This window comes from Lithobates pipiens, unplaced genomic scaffold, assembly GCF_037356315.1.
Source record: "Lithobates pipiens isolate NorthernLeopardFrog02 unplaced genomic scaffold, aLitPip1_a1.2 Scaffold_16, whole genome shotgun sequence".
NCBI lineage: Eukaryota > Metazoa > Chordata > Amphibia > Anura > Ranidae > Lithobates > Lithobates pipiens.
This window is the reverse complement of record NW_027507748.1, coordinates 428,247,785-428,269,046: the sequence shown is the minus strand read 5'-3', so window position 1 is coordinate 428,269,046 and position 21,262 is coordinate 428,247,785. Positions and strand designations below refer to the sequence as shown.

The following is a 21,262-nucleotide window of genomic DNA, read 5'->3' as shown; positions in this document are numbered from 1 at the left end:
GGTATGCCTGCACCATGTAAATCAGACGCTGGCGATGGTTGCTGGAACCGATCATACCTTCGGGCTGCGGACTAAAAAATTGTCTGAAAGCATCAGTCAGACGGCCACCTTCTCCACCGCTCCTTCTGACCGATGCCTCAGCAACACGTTGTCCAGGACCAGGAGTTTGTAACCTCCCAGTCTCTGGGAACGCGTTGCACAGACCTTTCTGCAAGGCCTCCCGGAGATGTCTCATCCTCTGCTCCCTCTGCGATGGCAAGATAAGGTCGGCAACCTTACCATTGTACCGTGGATCAAGGAGAGTGGCCAGCCAGTAATGGTCCCTCTCCTTGATCCGAAGAATACGAGGATCCTTCCGCAGGCTTTGCAGGATCAGGGAGGCCATGCAGCGTAGGTTAGCTGAGGCATTCGGTCCGGAGTCCTCTGGGTCACTAAGGACAACATGATCCGCAGCTACCTCCTCCCAGCCACGTACAAGTCCACGTGTTTCTTGGGACTGTAAATCATCCCTACAAGACTGCTGCTGCTGATGCTGAGTGCCAGCCTCCACCTCCAAGCTGACACAATCATCCTCCTCCTCCTTTTCCTCCTCCTCATCCTCTTCCTGTGTGATGGGTGGCACAGCAGGAACACTGTCTGGATAAAGGGGGCCTTGAGAGGCATGGAAGTCCTCCTCTTCCTGCCTCTGTTCTGCCTCAAGTGCCCTGTCCATTATTCCACGCAGCTTATGCTCCAAGAGGTGGACAAGAGGTACAGTGTCACTGATGTATGCACTGTCACTGATCACCATCCTTATGGCCTCCTCAAACGGTGACAGGACAGTGCATGCATCCCTGATCATGCCCCACTGGCGTAGTGAGAAAAAAACCGAGCTCCCCTGACCCTGTCCTGGTGCCGTAGTCGTACAGGTACTCATTGATGGCCCTCTGCTGCGTGTGCAGCCGCTGCAGCATGGCCAACGTTGAGTTCCACCTGGTGGGCATGTCACATATAAGGCGGTTCTTGGGCAGGTTCAACTCCTTTTGGAGCTCAGCCAGCTGAGCACAGGCATTAAATGATCGGCGGAAATGCACACAGACTTTCCTGGCCTGCTTCAGGACATCCTGTAAGCCCGGGTACCTGCCCAAGAACCGCTGCACCACCAGGTTAAGGACGTGAGCTACACAGGGCACATGGGTCAGTTGTCCCTGTCGGAGGGCGGAGAGGAGGTTGGTGCCATTGTCGCAAACCACCATTCCTGGCTTAAGCTGGCATGGCGTCAACCACCTCTCGGCCTGCCCTGCAGAGCTGATAAAACATCCGCCCCAGTGTGGCTCCTGTCCCCCAAACAAACCAGCGCAAGCACGGCATGGTATTGTTTTGCCTGCGTACTTGCGTAGCCCCTGGAACGCTTACAGAGCACCGCTGGTTCTGAGGACAGAGCACTGGAAGAGGCCATGGAGGAAGAAGAAGAGGAGGGGGTGGAGGAGAGAGGTGTGTCACAACCAATAGTAGCATTTTGGAGGCGTGGTGGCGGAACAACCTCCAACACTACTGCACCTTGTCCTGCATCCTTCCCAGCTGCCAGAAGAGTGACCCAATGGGCCATGAAAGACAGGTAACGTCCCTGTCCATGCCTGTTGGACCATGAGTCAGCGGTAATATGCACCTTACCGCTGACCGCCCTGTCCAGCGAGGCAAGGACATTGCCTTCCACATGCCGGTAAAGAGCCGGAATCGCCTTCCGTGAGAAAAAGTGGCGTTTGGGGACCTGCCAATGAGGAACCGCACATTGTACTAACTCACGGAAGGGGGCCGAGTCTACCAACTGAAAAGGCAGCAGTTGAAGTGCTAGCAATTTAGCCAAGCTAGCATTCAACTGCTGGGCATGGGGATGGCTGGGAGTGAACTTCTTTTACCGGTCCAGCAGCTGGGGCAGGGACATTTGCCTGCTATAATCGGACGTGGGTGTACTGCTAGCAGAATGCCCGGAAGCACTTGGCTGTGACACACCTAATTCTACACCTTGATTCCTCTCAGAGCAGGTTTCAGAGAGGACTGAAGGTCAAGTGGGGTTGGAGATGCCAGCTGATGAGGAGCAAGGAGAGGTCCGCTTTGTTCTTTGGTGTGGGTCTTTGAGGTATGCTTGCCAACGAGCTGCATGGCAGGTCTACATATGTCTGGTCAAGCATGTGGTGCCCAAGCAGCTGATGTTTTGGCCACGCGAGATACGCTTGAGACATATGTTGCAAATAGCAGCGGTGCGATCTGATGCACTTGTCTCAAAAAAGGCCCACACCAAAGAACTTTTAGAATAACGCGCAGAGGCAGCGCCCTGCACAGGCAGAGCTCTGCGGTGTGATTCAGTTGGTGTGCTGCCCCTAAGCTGGCCCCCGGAGGGCATCCTGCCTCGTTGGACATGTGCCTCCTCCTCCTCCTCCTCCTCTCTCCTACCAGGCACCCACGTGGAGTCAGTGCCCTCATCATCCCCTCCCTCTTCATCGCTGTAGCAAACCTGGCAGTATGCTGCAGCTTGTGGAACATGACTGCCAGATTGCTGTCCTTCTTGAGCATCCCCTCTCTCTGCATTCATGCTACTGCCTTCCTCTAGCTGAGTGTCATCATCAGAGCCTACAAAACACTGGGCATCCTCCTGGAGCATGTACCCAACACTGTGCTCAAAGAGTTCAGGAGACTCCTCAGGAGGACGTGGTGGGTCTAGGGAAGGAGTCACTGATGATGACATTGAGACGAGGGAAGACGATGCGTTGGCAGCTGCTTTGCTAGTACCCTGAGACTGGGTGAGCGAGGATGAGGAGGATGAAGAGGGCTTGGTCATCCACTCTACCAAGTCATTGGCATGTTGCGGCTCAACATGTCCAGCTGCCGAAAAGAAGGACAAGCGTGTCTCATGGCCACGTGCTGATGACAATGCACCGCGTCCACGACCAGCACTGTTGTCTCTAGACACAGAGCCTGCTTGCCCTCTTTTATCGGCTCGCACCTGTCTGCCTCTCCTTGCTGGCCTTCCAGACATGGTAATGGCCTGAAGGGAGTTGGGTAAAACAGCAGTTGGGTAGTGTATATTGTGCTGGAGGCACACAACACCCACTAACTCCTGCAGATGCCTTTATTATAGAACACCAGCAATAAAGGGTAGATAAAGGGGTATACTGTACTGGAGGCACACAACACCCACTAAGCCCTGCAGATGGCTCTATTAGAGAACAGCAATAAAGGGTCGATACAGGTGTATATTGTGCTGGAGGCACACAACACCCACTAACTCCTGCAGATGCCTTTATTATAGAACACCAGCAATAAAGGGTAAATACAGATGTATACTGTGCTGTGCTGGAGGCACACACAACTTACAATAACTCCTGCAGATGGCAGATGGCTCAAATAGAGAAGAGCTATGTAAGTGATATAGCGGTGTGTACTGGGTACAGAGCACGCAGACAGCACGCACAAGCTCCTAACACTGACTGCAAGCTCTATTATAAAAGATAGATATATCACTAGCTATATAGGTGAGGTGAATATAGCGGTGTATACTGCGGTCAGGGCACGCAGACAACAACCACTACAGAAGAGCAAGATCGAAAAATCGGCCGCTAACGATCGGTGTATACTGTGTTGAAGGTACACAGAACACCCACTAACTGCTTCAGACGCCAACACACTACACAAGGCCGCCACGCTAGCGGTCTTATATAGTGTGGGGCGTGTACTACACAGCCTGAGCTATGATGGGCCAATCATGGCTCTCCTCGCTGCTGGCGCTGTGACTGGCCAAGCATGCGGTGTCACAGTGCATGCTTGGCCAATCATGAGCCAGCAATGCACTGCACCATCGCAGTGCATTGTGGGCCGTGAGCGCCACACGAATTTGGAATAATGTTCGGAATTCGCCGAACGGGCGAACAGCCGATGTTCGAGTCGAACGTATGTTCGACTCGAACACGAAGCTCATCCCTAATCCCGACCACAAAATCTGTCTGATTTTTTCTTATGGATTTTGTCTGAAACTTGTGTTGCATACACACGGTCGCACAAAGTTGTTGGAAAATCCGATCATTCTGAATGAAGTGACGTACAACACGTACATCGGGACTATAAACGGGCCAGTAGCCAATAGCTTTCATCTCTTAGTTTATTCTGAACATGTGTGGCACTTTGTCCATCGGAATTGTCTACACACGATTGGAATTTATGCGTTCAGATTTTGTTGTTGGAAAATTTTAGATCCTGCTCTCAAACTTTGTGCATCAGAAAATCCAACAAAAAAAGTCTGATAGAGCCCACACACGATCGGATTTTCCGACAACATAATCCGATTGGACTTTTTCCATCAGAATTTCCGACCATGTGTACAGGTCATTACTGTGTATTGTGACATTTAAAGCGGGAGTAAACCCAGTTTCAAAAAACACTTACTTTCCCAGCATGCCGGAAATGCTAACTTTCACACTGGCTGTACTCTCAACCAAACTTTCAAAACATCCAATGGCTGATGTCATAACTGATCACATGTGCAGCATTATGGCAGTTGAAGAATTATTAGAGGCCAAGATGGCAGCTTCCTTGACTGAAAACGATAGAAGGGTTTACTTCCACTTTAAGGAATGTATTCATGGAGACTTGGAAACTTGCTGAAAAGCCGACTTTAAGGCTAAAGTGGGTTATGGGACAAGAATTCATGTCTCCTATGATGTGAGGGGCCTAATAAGAACAGGGTCAGGAAAGTGAACTGATAAGTAACGTACTGGATCAGGTTTACTCATTTGCTTAGCAAATCTGGCAAACTGAATCAATACTTGTTAGCTCAGAGGCAAGTCTGTATTTGTGACTTATCCAAGCTGGTTCATTCATATCTATTAATTTGTCTTCATGTGCACTCATGTTTAATAATACATCCTATTGGTCATGTGAATAGCACAGTAAAAAGTGAATTTTTTTACAGCTACTGTATGTTAGCGTTGGTACTCTTTGATATGAGAAGAAAAGATACCCTCCTTGTTCCAAAACAATATTGAAAAAAAACAAAGCTTTATTATAACATGAAACATTAATAAAACATCCTAAAAAAACATTGTGGCTAGAAACAGTGTACACTGGACACAGCATTGATGTAAGAACATAACATTGGTATTGGAAAAGAACTACAGAGATATTTCTTATATAGTTTGGGACAAAGGCACTCCCACTCTTCCTCCATACTCCCATATTTCTTTGGTAAGAGAGTATTAAGTTTGAGTGCCAATACTTTTTGTACCTAAGGTATTAGCTATCAGTTCAGTTCATAATTTAATGATCGGGCTTATAGTAAAATCAACATGTGTATACTGTACTAAAAAACAATAGCAAGTTCATCTATGGATGAAACAGTGAATATCTATAAACAGTGAAGCGCTTCTTAATAAAATTATCAAATGTGGTCACAAATGTGCATATAAATAACAAAGCTCCTAAATTTACACAATTTACAAATGTATGAGCTTAATTGTTTATAAGCACCTTTGAGTCCACATTTGATCATTTAGTAAGGAGCGCTTCGTTGTTAATAGGTATACATTTAGTGATAATAGTGTGGTGATTTCACTGTGGAGGGATAGCTGCTCTTTCATGGTTTTTAATTATTTGTTATGGTAGTTTATATTTTATAAATAATAGCGCGGGGTTTTTGTACCTAATTTTTATGAGTGGTAAAACAGTGTTCTTTAGCAACAGGGACAAGAGAGCAAAGGTTCTCAGGTTATCGCTAAAATGAAAGATACTTGAACTATTTGAGCATCATGATTCAAATGCGATACAGATCTAGATTTTATGTTCAATAAAACAAATTTAACAAAATTGCATTAATAACACTTACCTTTTGTTTGATAATCATTTCATTAATTTCTTCCACATCTCCTACTGTTACAATTTGCGCCTTTATCACGCGGTCAAGAAGAGTGAGCCAGTCTTTAAGTTCGGCACATGTCTTGTTGAATTCAGCCAAGGCTGGGACCTCTAAGAGAAGTGAAGATGGCATATCTGCTGTTCCTGTTGTTACCAGAGTCTGAGTAACCACAGAGGTTGTTTGTTCAGGACCTGAAAAAAAATATTTTGTGTTTATTTATGACTAGAAACATATTGTACCATTTTTGTATCCTTCAGCTTGTATGCTTGTATATATATATTTATCTTTTGAACTTATTGAACAGGAAAAGTAAAAACACTTTCAATGTTATATTTAACAGGCCAAAAGGGAGCAAAGAACAGTTCATTGTTTAAACATATGATCTTTAAATATCTATCTAAAAAAAATGTTCTATTTCCTGCCCTTGATTTACCTTACTTCTGTGCTTTCAATAAACATCTCATATAATAAATGAATTATATTCCAAAAGTAAACTCCCATATTCTTCTGGTCTTCTGCCCTATTCAGTAGATCACTCAATTCAGCCATTCTGGTTTACAGTTGCCTGTTTTAGAAAGTGTCTCTTACATGTAGATCATATGCAAAGATGTTAAAAATTCTAGTGATACACTGTAGCACCCTAGACAAGTTTATTTTATGAATAAGATATCTTATATTTGTTACATTTTTATTTGCTTATCTGCTTGTTCCATGACTTAAATGATGTGCTTTGCTGTAAAGCAAGTTATATTATAGATGGTAGATTGTTGATGCCCTTTAGTAAGTTCAAAAAAATCATCCGCCTGAATTTCATCTTGTATGCATTTGCACAATTTCTGAAGTATCTACAAGGTGGAAAAAAGTATTTGGGTACATACAATGCAGATTGCTTCATTAACCAATGTAATGATCTTTTATTTACAGAAAAAATAAATATAAAAAAATAAAATAAAATATTCATGCACATCTTTTTGCAGGTAAAAAAAATGTACATTTATTATTTTCTTTACTAGGTGCCTAGGTGCACCCGCAATCAGCAGATCTAGAGAACTACAAGCCGACATCCGCAAAGGCTGACAGTAGTTGTAGTTCTCCCATTTACAGAACTTTGTTAATGAATGATGCAGCCAAACAGGTGGAGCCCTGCACAGCCTCGTTTTCTTTTTTTTTGAATAGTGACAACGAGATCGGGGAGAAGATAGCTGGCTTGCTGTCACTAGAGGCAGCAAGTCAGAGAGCAGCTGCAGGAGTGGGAACATGGTACATGTTCTACCCTAAAAATGTAACATGTAGTTCAGTCCCAAAGGTTAACTTATACTAAATAGAGTGAAAATGCAAGTCATAACACTTTAGGTCTCAAGTATGAAACCCAGCTCTTTGCAAATCTTTTTAAAAATCTGAATATTCAGTTTGTATTTCCAAGACTTAAATGCTGTGGTAAAGTACAGTGGTTTTTGCAGTTTTTGATAAAATGAATACACTTTTTTTCAAAAATCTGTTACAATTAAATAGCCTTTCTGCCCCAAAAAACACAATATTAATATTTATGGCATTGACAGACACTGTTTAGAGGTCTTATTAAAGAACAGTTTTTGTTTTTTTAAATACTATACGTTTCTGCTTACTTTTAAGTTTCTATTTCCATGGGTGTTTTGTCATACTGCAAATCCCAGCTGCAAAAACCTACTGTTTTCTGCTGGTAGGATTAACAGCTGTGTGTGAATAGCAGTGCCAGACCATACACTGCAATGACAGGCTGTTGGCGGCTGCAACTATTCATGCCTGTTTGCACGACTCATGGTGGTGGTGGCTGGCCGTATGAATCTGAAGCCAAGTCTGTCAAATTAAAAATGCCCAAGTGGGCTAATAGGCAAAGATTGTCAAAAAATACCATAGGGGGTTGACACTTTCCTGAAGAACATGTACCAATGCAAAAAAATAAAAAATAATTATTAGGCTTGCCTGGTTGCATACCTTTTTTAAAGCACTTACACATACAAAAAAAAAACAGTTTTGAGTTGCCAGCAAATTAAATTTCCCTCCTAGCTTCTTATTTTTTTTTATTTTATTTTTTTTATAAAAAAAATGATATGCAGACACCAAAGGTTTCCCAAAAAACATAGAGGCCTCAGTGTGCTGTTTTTTTAACAAAGAAGTTTAATTTGCCAGCAATTTAAACAGTAAAATTTAGTTTTCTGTGCAAATGGTACCATAAATACCATAGGGGATTTGCACTTTATATATATATATATATATATATATATATATATATATATATATATATATATATATATATATAATATAATAAATATATAAATATATATATATATATATATATATATATATATATATATATATATATATATATATATATATATATATATAAAGTTTGCCAGGGAGCATTGATTTTTTTAAAGCACTGACAAAAAAAGTCCGTTTTGAATTGCCAGCAAATGACATCTTCCTCCTAGCGTCTTATTTTTTTTTTAATTAAATAATGGTACACAGACACCAAAGGTTCCCCAAAAATCAAAGAGGGCTCAGTGGGCTCTTTTTCTTTTTTTTAACAAAGAAGTTTCATTTGCCAGCAATTTAAAGAGTACAATTTAGTTTTCTGTGCAAATGTAGAACATCTTTGAGTCTGGTGTGTACTTTAAAGGCTAGTGTCACCTTTTGGGAAAAAAAGAAGAAAAAAATCACTTTTTTTTAAAAGAAAAAATGTGAATTCGTTATTTTTTTCACAGGAGCCTACAGAGCATTGCAACCATGATTACGGGTGCAATGTCAGGCTCCTACAGACACTTATTCCAGCTTTCTTCCGATACCTCTGTAAGGCTTTCTCTTAGAAGCTGGAGGAAGTGTCAGTGGTCTACAGGGGCACTCATCCATTGAAAACTACAAACATCTGTCACAGTGGAAAATGTGACTTGTCATTTCTTTATTCACAGATTCCAAAGAATGAATGATGTGGCAGTGCAGGCAAAGACCCACACAGCCATATTGATTTTAAAATGTGACAGCGGGTGCAAGGAGAAAAACCAATCCCACTGTCATGGGGAAGGAAGAGCTAAGAGAGAGAGGGGGTCTCTTTTAACATTTTACATGTTCTCCCAAAAATGGGTGTAAAATGTAACTTGTTCAAAATGAGAACCTATCCTTTAAGGGGGTACTTCATGCAAAAAAAACAAAAAAGTGTGAGGTCCCCAGGAAATTCATACGAAGCCCCCCCCCCAAAACCATGTTAATGGTGCAATGACCTCTTCCTCACAATCCTGGCTTGTGGTTGTGGGGGTCTGCAGGTGAGAAGCTTATTGGAATCTGGAAGCCTTTATAACAAAAAGGAGCCCCCAAATACTGGCCCCCATAAGTAAATGATTATGCAGTACATAGTGCAAACAAATCCTCAAAAAAATCCCTCACTGTATATTAATTTTCAATTTTGATGCCCGCTGCTTGCCGACTCTTCCCCCCCCCCCCCCAATAAAAATATGACAATCCAGTGCACATGACTAACTCTGATGGTACTTTGGCTGAATGACAGCTCCAAAAGTTATCATCAGCTATATAAGGGAAGGGGATAGTGGTGACATCAGTGATCCAAATATGGCCATTGCCAGTGGCCATATTTGAGCAGGGATGTCCCCACTGTCCCTGCCCCTGTGGTTAGATTGGATACCTGGAAAAATATCAACGCTTCTTAGAGATGTTTCCTTTGCAACTATTGAGAGTGGGAAGCTGTCATATATAGAAGCTGTACTGTAGAAACACCCCTATACACAGCATATAATGTTTGGCTCCTGCTGAACGGGGGGCTAAATGGGGAAAAATCCTGGCATTTGTTGAAACGCCTGAACAGCTTTCAGACTAAACCATTATCTCATATCTAAGATTTTAGGTAAACAAGTACAGTCACAGTTAAAATACAAATGCATTAACTGACTCATCTGCCAAGAAATTTTTATTCTGTTCAACTAGTTTTATAATCTAGGCTTTTGATGCCACAATGCATTACCAAGTTTCTGACCTCACTTTCTTATTCAGTAGTTAAATTAATGTTGGTCAGAGACCACCCCACTTATGAATTCATTCTTGTGTTTTCTTATTCTGTCAGTAAGCTCCTTATATTAGTTTGACTCAATGCACTAGAGCTAGATTGGCTAGATCTTGTTGTTAATTTGACTACAGAAAGCTAATATTAGAACTGAGGCTATATATAAAGACATGCTCGTACTAGTTCAGGGGTCTCCAAAAGTATGGGTATAAGGACCACATCATATATTTTACAAATATTTGCATGCTGAAAAGAAAACCAGCTTTATAAATAAATACAATTAAAATAAATTAACATGCTCCAAGAAATAACTTACTAACAGAAGCCGCCCCCCTTACATCAGGTTCCCTATCAGAGTTTCCCCATACATCAGGGCCCCCATCACAAATAGAGACCACCTGATCTAAATCCTCAATTTGCACTATGTCTGAGGATACACTTCTGACCCTAGCTGCAGGCCGGGAAAAAATACAATAGCAAGCTCAAGGTTCATAGTTTAGACCCCCTGTACTAGATTATTGGGTACCTTTGGTTCTTCATAAAAAACACTGGTAAAGAGATTTCAGCTGTCTTTCAACTCTGTTACAAACATTTTTTATTAGCTGTTCACCAAGCTTCCTATAAAAAGAATGGTTGTAACAATCAAAATCAGTTGGAGGTATGTAATTGTGAAGACTTCCTGAACCGCCTGTCTCAGCTATGTAAAATCAAAGAATGTTATTAACTGAAGTAATACATCTCAGATAAAAAGATAATGGTACACATACGAAATTAATCTTGAAGGTTTATGCTAGGAGAGAGTCAAGTTCTGCAAAAATAAAAATGCAAATCTCTAATCTTAATTAACCCCAGGGTAACATTTTTCAAGGTTGCCTATGATATATGAATGTTGGCCTTGTAATTTGACGAGAAAGACAATTATGTGGATAAAGTTTCTGTCAAAGCTCAGTGTCTCAGTTGATTTGATTTGATTTGCTGAACAACAGCAGTCCTTTTTTAAAACAATTTCAGCTATAGCATTATTAAGTAGAAAATAGGTAGGTAATTCACAGTAATAAACCCTGCCGCAGATGATGGCCACTTATAACAGTTAAAGTTGAACTCTAGGCAGATATAAAAGACAGAAAGTAATTCAGTTTTGTATTCATTAATACAGAAATAAATGCATGGTTTAAATATGTGCAGTACAAGTACTCAAATTAGATTTGGTATTAGCCTCTTTCAGTCTCTATACAGTAGAGCTAAAGTATTAGAGGCAGAAGCAGCTCAAGGAACCAATCAATGCATATTGTGAAAAGAAGCATGGTGATATGATGGGAAAGCAGAGTGACAGAGAGATAAGGTCATGTGCCTCTTCTGCTTCACTATCCAGTCATGGGGATGGGCCCATGGGGATTCGAGATCATGGGGATGGGCCCATGGGGAGGTATGTTGAATTATGTTGGCTGTCACTTAACCAAAGCTGAGAATAAGTATTGTGGAGGACAGATCTGAATTTATAGTATTTATAAAAAAAAAAATTATATATATATATACATATATATATATATATATATATATATATATATATATATATATATATATAGCAATATTACCTCACTACCTCACTATAGTATACTAGTTAGTACATCTCTGACATGTTTCTAACTATCTTATATTATCTCTCCATGTTGCAAAACTGAAGAAATTACACTTTGCTACAATGTAAAGTAGTGAGCGGTACATCTTGTATAAGAGTGTAAATTTGCTGTCCCCTCAAAATAACTCAACACACAGTAATTAATGTCTAAACCGCTGGCAACAAAAGTGAGTACACCCCTAAGTGAAAAGGTCCAAATTGGGCCCAAAGTTTCAATATTTTGTGTGGCCACCATTATTTTCCAGCACTGCCTTAACCCTCTTGAGTATGGAGTTCCCCAGAGCTTCACAGGATGATACTGAAGTCCTCTTCCACTCCTCCATAAAAACATCACAGAGCTGGTGGATTTCCGTTTGAGGAGACATGCTTGGCCAGTCCATCACCTTTACCCTCAGCTTCTTTAGTAAGGCAGTGGTCATCTTGGAAGTGTGGAATTCTGCCCTGTGGCCCAGTCTCCGAAGATAGAGGATCCTGCTCGGCTTCAGTAAGACACAGTACATGTTGGCATTCATGATTCCCTCAATGAACTGTAGCTCCCCAGTGCCAGCAGCACTCATGCAGCCCCAGACCATGACACTCCCACCACCGTGCTTGACTGTAGTCAAGACACACTTGTCTTTGTACTCCTCACCTGGTTGCCGCCACACACACTTGACACCACCTGAACCAAATACATTTATTGTGGTCTCATCAGACCACGGGACATGGTTCCAGTAATCCATGTCCTTAAAAAACTTTTTGGAAAACAGCGCTGTCCAAACGATAACTCAATTAATCAAACCAAGGCCTGAGCCGGTGAAAGCAAAATCTAAAAGTGATAATGTAAATAATAACAGTATAAATTCCTGCTGCAACCCAATGTGAGATACCCACACTAGACACAAACCCAAAAAATAAGGCTGCGCTAAAACTTATACATTACAGTATTAACAATGTGACGTGTTAAATTCTAGTGTTAAACAATGTATACTATCAAGAAAAATTGTGTATAAAAACATCAAACTTGAAGCACATAAAAAAGTCCAAAGAGAGGGAAAAACGAAGGTATGGAGTAAGTCCCTTGAAGTGACTCTTTACAAACACCCTTCAGATGTATAGCAGGTGCGCCCAAAGAGGAAGTTCTATCCACCACCTATTTCAATGAGGCTTACCAGCTGCCAAGATCTCTTTTTAGGGAGATCGTACAGGCATGAAGAAAAAACGATCGTTCCTGGTCTCCCCGATGGGTTCTGCTGGCGTCTCCACCTCTTATATCTCTTTCTTACAACGTCTCACATTCCACCGAATTTTTAGATAAGACAAGAAAGAAAGGCTCCCATAGCGTAATTCCGCATAAAAATTTATTACGAACGAAATAAAAGTAAAACAAACTCACAAATTCCAGTTGAGTACAAGCGTAAGTACAATCACGAGCCGGCCGGCTCTCTCTTATTAACACTCCCCGTTGACCAGGAATTCCATGATTCCATATGAATGTTATCTATTTCTAGCAGCTGTTGTTACTCTAGAGCTTTGCTTTACCTTAGGAGGAAAGGTGTTCTGAGTGGCATCAAAGCTATTCCCAATCAGCTGATCAGTGGAGAATGGAGGAGGTGGATTCCAACCATTAAGCAACATCTCCCAGCAAAGGGTATTCTAACCTTATTGTGCACTGATAAAATTTATTTTTGTATATGCAAGTGAAATATTAAATGAATACTTTCTATATACCATATGTTCTCAAATATTTAGACATATTTATGCACAATGTTGTAGAAAAACTTAACATATATGTTCCTGATTGTGCACTGATGCATATTAATGAAAAGAAGAAAGGAAATGTGCATGTTTATCATGTAATTGGGTTTTGAATTCTTGCCTTCCCAAAACTGTTTACAGAAATGACAGTAACATTATTAAACTGAAATATTGCCATTATTACAAAAATGTAGCCTCCAAATGGATTCATAAATCATACAATAACCCAAATTAAGCTTCATAATTCAAACAAACCTAACATGCCTTTTAGAAGAACAGAAAATCAGTGTCCTCCTTACTGGTTTTAACTTTCAGATTGAATTATTAACATATAGTGTACATCCCTACAATCTGTTAGCTCATACTGCATATCATTAGCAGAACTGTTACCAACAGATGGACCACATATAGTTCATTAATAATAAATATTTTACTCTGGCATTGAGCAAAACAATGTTCATGTATGTGGAGCCAAAGGAGATACAGAAAATGCATAGCTTAAGTTATTTAAAACTCATATGACAGCAGAGTTTGAAGACTGAAAACTGCTTCACACATATTTTCTCATATGTGAAGTCAGGAAAATGTCATTCTAACTTTAACCTAGTTCTTTCAACCATGCCCATTTTCAAATCTGCATTCTGTGCCCATTTGTGGAGACTTTCCTAAACTCTGAAAAATAAAACTGGTTATTTTAAAGTAGACATGATTTGATTCTGATTTGCATCAGTGGTATCTGTGTTATGCCCAATGTGGCCACCAAAATGTTCCTATAATGGGTGAGACTTAATATAATGTATGACTTACTATAAGTCATATAAGCTGTTCACTTTGCAAGGACATTTTTAGTTTTCAGGTGAAGTTAGGTGAATGAAGTAGAATTTTGCTGGTTTTTGTTTTTCATGAATGTGATTGGGTATTCTTTGCAAAGTGCATTTTCACTACATCCACTAATCTGAGTAAAAAATCCATTGCAAAGTGAACAGCTTATTTGGCTTTTGTAATTTTCTTGTGGTGGCTACTAAAATATTCACTTTTCACGCTGGTTATAGACTGGTTCATGGTATTGTATTAATACATAAAGGAAGGTTTGCTACTTGTGGTCCAGCTGTCTTATTTCTAATACACAAATACACATGATAATAAGCCTGACATGTTCCTAAGCTATAAGCATGCACACATGAAGGGCAAAGAAAAACTGTACTGCCATTGATTGGCATCTTCAGTGTATCTAAAGTTTATAATTAAGCATTAAACATTTACAATCTCATTAAGGGGCAGCTCCTGATACTGTCAAAAAGAAGGATTGCAACTGTTCCTGGTGGACACCCTTATTACTGAGACAAGGTCAGTGTTGGTGATGTCAGCCTACATGACCTGCTACACCAACATCATTGATGTTGGTCTGTTCTCTCCTAGTAGAAGTACTTCAATGATGGTAGAGCCAGCATCATGTAGATGCATTAGAGGGCAGTGCCATCCAAGACTCTAAGTGCAGTGTTTTACATGCTACTGACTCCTGTATGCAAATTCACACAGTTAGCCACAAAATTTATTTTTTCTGGTGTATTAAATGAGACATGAGAAGGACAAGAGAGCAGAGGGAAGACAGCAGCGTTGGTGTGGTAGATGTCACCAGCCACACTCATGCCATTGCCGCTGGTTCATTCTCCAAGTCTTCTGAGCCTTGCAAAGTGACACACTAGCATGTTCAGTCACGTTCAATAACAAAGAGCCTCTGAGACTGGCTGTGCTATTGTCTGTGAAAATGCTAGTTGCCCTCTTGCCATTCTGAATAAGAAAATATGATTTTTCAAGCTTTCCTATTGTGCATGTTTTTTTTGTTTTTGTTTTTTAGATCAATCAAAATATTAAAACTGGTGAGTATTACAGTCAGGTGGCTTTCAGAAGTTGGCAATGGCAGCACGTATTTATTTTTGTAGGTTTTCTGTACATCTCAACCTGGTAACTTATTGCATGTATAGATAAAAAGTATGCTATTTATCTTCCTGTGTTTGTTGTCATACATTATTTAACTTACTACATTATTAAGCCCATAAAGTATATATTAAAGTAAATATTACTCTTTCAGAAGGTATCACTTCTAGCAATTCATTTTAAATGATAAGCTATTTAAGTCAATGCTTTGTGCAAAAGATAACATAGAAGCATGAAAGCATGAATTTAACAAGCAAGAGATGCTATGACCTAATGGAATAATTCCAGTCAAAGGTTAAATCAAGTATGTTGTACTAGGAGTTTCAACTGATTCATATCGAATGATCTTCTTTATTATTATCTCCCACAGTTATCAAATGGCATCTTTGTACTCTCTGTTATAGCTTATGATGATTTTATCCTTTTTTCTCCGCAGTCTCATATCGGATCTTTCTGAAAAATCGTTGCTTGTAATAAAAGAAAACAATATGTATATATTGCCTGTAATATTCTAATTATCAGTGTCTGTAATAGGGTTTTCTCAGAACTGATACTGCATTTAACCTTTGGTAACCCAAAAAAATAGATTTTAGTTTTAAAGGCAATAAATCTGTATTTTGAAGGCAACATACTTTATATATTTTAAAACAATATTAAATACATAGTTGATAATATGCACATTATTTTAATATAAATATGTGGGGTAGGCACTATCAAAAGTGACAGTTTCTATCAATACAACAAGTGATTTCCACTAGCATCCCACAGCAGTGACATATGGGTTCCACATATTCCAAGGCCACACACACTAGACAGCATGCCCTCCCAAGACTATCAATGGACTGGACCTTACTAGGCCGCAGGATCACTATCTGTACACTAATGCCTCTCCAACTGAAGTCAGTAAACAACCACCTTTGTCTCTCTTCAGGCCTCATTGAGGGGAAACTTGCAACTCCCATCAAAGAATTTACTACACCTAGTTGACTCATTTCCTAGCTTTTCTTTGCCTCATTTTTTTTCCCAGACTTTTGCCAGTTCTGCATCTTTGGTCTCTCTTTAGTCATGGGCCAACTCCTCTCCTTCACATTATTATGGTGTGTAAGCAATACATTTGATCTTCATAATTGTCCCATATTAAACAAATTAAACTTTTTTTTTCTTTTAATAATTCATTTTTTCATTAGAAACATAGGCATCAGATACTTGCAGCTTTACAATTTAGGTTTCACAGATGGTCCCAAAAATAGGAGCACTCTTCAGTCTGTTCACTCTGCACAAGGGACAAGAAACTCCTCTTTCTTGCCTCAACCCCATAGAGGAAGCATGTTGGAAAATTCCCAGGGACAGCACAGCTAATGGTGCCATACTCCCCTAAGATAGAAAAATCCAAATCCCCACATCCCATATTTGACTATGTTTGATTTGTAAATAATATAATATGGGCATGTAGATATTGTAATCAGTACCAACCATCCAACAAATTACTTACATAGAATGCAGTTAGATTGCTTACACTAATCCCTCTTTGTAAATATTCCCTTACACTGTTTAAGTAGGAATGATTAGACTGGCATGAAAAATATCCAGTGCATGTGAGGATTAACACTATTTCCAATGTAATTTTTTTATTTTAAACTCAATAAAAATATAGAAATAGAATGGGTATATTAGTGTCACAAATACACACAACCCCACCTAATAGTAGGGAACCGGGAAGTGAAGCCGTAACTGAGAAGAGCCGAGCGATCGATCGGTCTTGGCTGCCAACATCACTGGACCCTGGGACAGGTGAGTGTCCATTTATTAAAAGTCAGCAGCTGTAGTATTTATAGCTGCTGGCTTTTAATATTTTTTTGTAGGTGGAATCCCTCTTTAACCAACTACCTCCCGCACAACCTACATAATGAAAGAATGAACAAACACACTAAATAAAATAATTATTATTATTACTGTATAATTATTAATATGCATGATTTATATAATGCCAATAGTTTGCACATCACTTTTTCAAAATAAAGGGAGACGGGGTGTGGCTGGAAGTTGATCAGGATGCCACACACTAGCTCTTATCTGAGTCCCTGCAGCTTTCCAGGACACATAGCAAGGGTGGTGATCACGGTGCAGCACCAATTCACCTCCACACACATCAGCAACACCAGACAGTATGTTCAAAAGGAGAAAGGACAAGTCGGCACCACACAAACTAATGAAGTTTTACCCTCCACTGTCCCAACAACAAATCCAAGATGGTGCCTGCAACAGCAATGCCTCACAGCGCGGCCGAGCGGCGTGCCTGCCTGCTCACTCACACAGAGGAGGGAGACAGCTACATCCACAAGATCAAGCAAGCTGCAGCTCTCTTGCATTTTCCCCATCAAACAGCCCAGCCAAATCTAGGCCCAGGCTGTCCCCTACACAGGATGCCAATAATGAGGTGAGCCTTTTTCATTCATTCTCCCCTGGGGACACTGGGCATACTAACTCTATTGCTGCCTTCCCTACTTACAACCAACCAGTGATGGACACAACCTTAAAGGATATACTTTTGTCACTACAAAGCTCCATACACACAGATATCTTTCATATGATACTAAAAACAAAAATCCAGGTGCACAGACCAGAGGCCAAGTTAAAAGTCAAAAAGAAAAATGAAATGTAGCTATGGCCGCTGCTATCCTAAACTCATAGACAAATTGGGACAGAAGATATAATCAAAGGGGTGAACAGCACTGATCAGCAGACATAAATAGGACCCTCAGAGGCAAAGTATAACCTTTTTATTATTGTTAAAAAATATAATAAAATGTTCACCAAAGCATACAGCAGTCAATTGATGGTCACGTAGATACTTGGATTAAAAAACTGAGAGTACCTGGAGGCTGGAGCCGCTTGGATGACAAAGGATCTTAGGGGAACCCAGCACAAAGCCATAAGGCCAGGGGTCCAATGAAGGCGGAACCAAACTGCAGGCACAGGAACTGTTGGGGCCAGTATACAGCGGCTGCTCGCACTGTGTACAAAGCCCGGAAGTTATATCACAGCCTGGCCTAACTTCCAGGCCCTGGAATTCTTGCTAGAGCATGGATCTCATGCTAATCTACCCCAAGATATAAGTCGCGGTTTGCAACCACTCTTTTTGTGTTACTGCACCACAGTTACACATTGATTTTTTACAAATGTTCTTTTTTTTCCTCTTTCCTTTGCATTTTTTCTTTTGCTCTGTTTTCTTTTTGCTCACCGACACAACTGCCATCTACAACAGTTACCTAAGTTCATCCTTAGATAGCACTAAGTGCTACAACTCACATAACAGCATATAAGTTGAAAACGTATCTATAAAAGGTTTGTTACATGCCCAAGTACTTCGCCCGGCACATCTTCAAAGCAGTAGACTCACACAATGCCAAACATTCACTAGATACTCTTTAGTACACCACTAGCCATATAATCACCTCACTGAATTTCAAAGGGTTGAGCCACCCAGGAAAACAATACTCTCTTTGGATGGAAGCTACCAAACTTCAAAGTGATGATTTATGTCTCCAAGAGACACATTTCTGCATGCACAAAGCACCAACAAAGACCAACAAAAAGCATTTTAACTCAGTTTACGCTGGGGATTACTGTCAGGCAGGGAGAGAGAGGGGCAGAGAAGACAGCACATTGCATGGTAAGACCTACCCCAAAAATAAGCCCTACTGTGGGAAAAAATTAATATAAGGCCCAGGCTTATTTTTGGGTGAAACACGATATATATAAGAAAAAAAATAAAATTCAACTTACCTACACAGTTTTAAGTTTGGATTATACGTGCAATATATGTGAAATATACCTGATATATGTTATAGTATAGTATGTCTCAGAGAAGCATCTAGTGTCCAAGACAAGCTCAGGCCTTCATGATATTATTGCTGTAGAGTTATCTCTACACTCCATCTGTTTAGGGGATATTTGCCTTTCAATTATACTGTATTCCACCCGTTCTTTGTCAAATTGGCATATGGTTTACTCTCATCAGCAACATCTTTGCCACTGTGCTACTTAAAGGGTAATGATGTTGGTTGATTATTTTTCCAGGGTGTTTACAAAACATGCTCCTGTCATCTTATTAACCTATACCAATGCCATCATAGAGACTGTTACAATATGATTGCTGATCCCTTTCGATTGCATTTTCCATGAACTTTCTTATCACCACCCCCTTTAATGCTTGACTTTTTAGTCATGGTTGGTAACATACTGCCCTTATTGTTTACTTTTTCTTGGTTATGTTATACACCATAGCAACTTGGCAATTCATTTGTTTCTAATGTTTTTTCTTCCTTCTTTAAAACTCTTTGTAAGTCTTCGCATGTTCACCCATGTCTTCCTTACCCCCACCCTCTCCTTGACAAGGATGATCTATTGTAATCTTTATTGTTCATTTTTTATTTTCCTTAAAGTGGTTGTAAACCCTGCTTTGCTATTTTTAACTACAGGTAAGCCTAAAATAAAGCCTATCTGTAGGTAAAATGAATATCTACCCTAACACTTTTTATGACAATACCATGCATATAAGCCTTAAAAATTAGCACTTTTGATTTCTACCATAGACTTTTAAAGGGTGTTTGCCGCAAACAACCCATTTGCTCTCCAAAGCAAAGCAAACCCAGTTTTGTACCCAAAGGCTGAAGTGAATTGAAGACTATGCAGAGGGAACCACAATAGTGGCTGGTGATCTCAACCTGTTTCAACCTGTTCCAAGATGCAGTTCTGCACACATCATGTATGTCATCTCTCTCAGAAGCATCCTTTTGTAGGCTTCAAGCCCGAATTCATAGGAAAAAGTTACTAGACTGCTGGAAAATTTTACATCAAGGGATTACAGTTACTACTCAGCAGTGCATAATACTTATAATTGAATAGATCATGCCTAAATCCATAACTCAGGCCTGAAATGCTAAATGCTTTCAACAGACCATGCCTTCACCCTCTTCATAATACTCAGTGAATCCCAACACTCACCTCTGTCTTGGAAGCTAATGTCGTGTACACACGACTGGACTTTTTGACAGCAAAGGTCAGACGGAACTAATCTGTCAGACATTCCAATCGTGTGGGGGCTCCACCAGACCATTGCATGCCAAAAATCAGACGGACTTTAGTAATAGAACATGTTTTACATTTTCCCGCCGGAACTCCGCTGGACCCAGTCCCTAGCGGGAAACCATTTTGTCTGTATGTTGGTCTGACGGACCAAATATGACGCGCGGGCAAATACATCACCTGCCCACAAGAATCTGAATAACAGGGTACTGTACATCCCATGCTTGCTGTAATAGAAAAAAACACATTTTCCTATCGCAGTGAGCACAAGAGGGAATGCCCCTCCAAGGCCCTTTGGTCTGGTATGGATTTTAAGGGGAAGCCCCTACGCCAAAAAAACTGCATGGGGTCCCCCCAAAATTGATACCAGACCCTTAACCGAGCACGCAGCCCGGTCAGTCAGGAAGGGGGGTGGGGACGAGCAGTCGCCCATTCTGAGCCGTACCATGCTGCATGCCCTCAACATGGGGGTGGGTGCTTTGGGGAAGGGCCCCCCACCCCAAAGCACCTTGTCCCCATGTTGATGAGAACAAGAGCCTCTTCCCGATAACCCTGGCGGTTGGTTGTCGGGGTCTGCGGGAGAGGGCTTATTGGAATCCAGGAGCCCCCTTTAACAAGGAGGCCCCCAGATCCTGGCCACCCACCCTATGGGAATGAGTATGGGGTACATCGAAAACCTAGCCATTCACCTGAGGGAAAAAGTGTAAATAAAAAAAACACTATCTTCCGCTCTTTTGCTAGCGGAGGAGCCCGGCTTTCTCCTTCGTCATCGCCGTCGTCACCATCTTCTTCCGTCTTCTGTTCTTCTGATGTTGTCACAACGCTCTCTCCCACTGTAATGCCGTGGACACGGTACCCGGCGACTTATATAGGCATAAGGGGCGGGGTCACCGGGTGATGCCAATATAAGTCGTTGCGCACAGTG

General features: G+C 40.8%; 1 protein-coding gene across 5 annotated transcripts in view; it reads right to left on the bottom strand.

The window, feature by feature from the left end:
- The window catches only part of DMD (dystrophin), a 3,436,004-nt gene that overhangs the window by 1,136,034 nt on the left and 2,278,708 nt on the right, over positions 1-21,262 (bottom strand). For all 5 annotated transcript variants that reach the window (XM_077482558.1, XM_077482560.1, XM_077482557.1 and 2 more), the window contains one exon: positions 5,855-6,075. In XM_077482558.1, the coding sequence (XP_077338684.1) occupies positions 5,855-6,075 (221 nt within the window). The remainder of the gene's footprint in view (positions 1-5,854; positions 6,076-21,262) is intronic.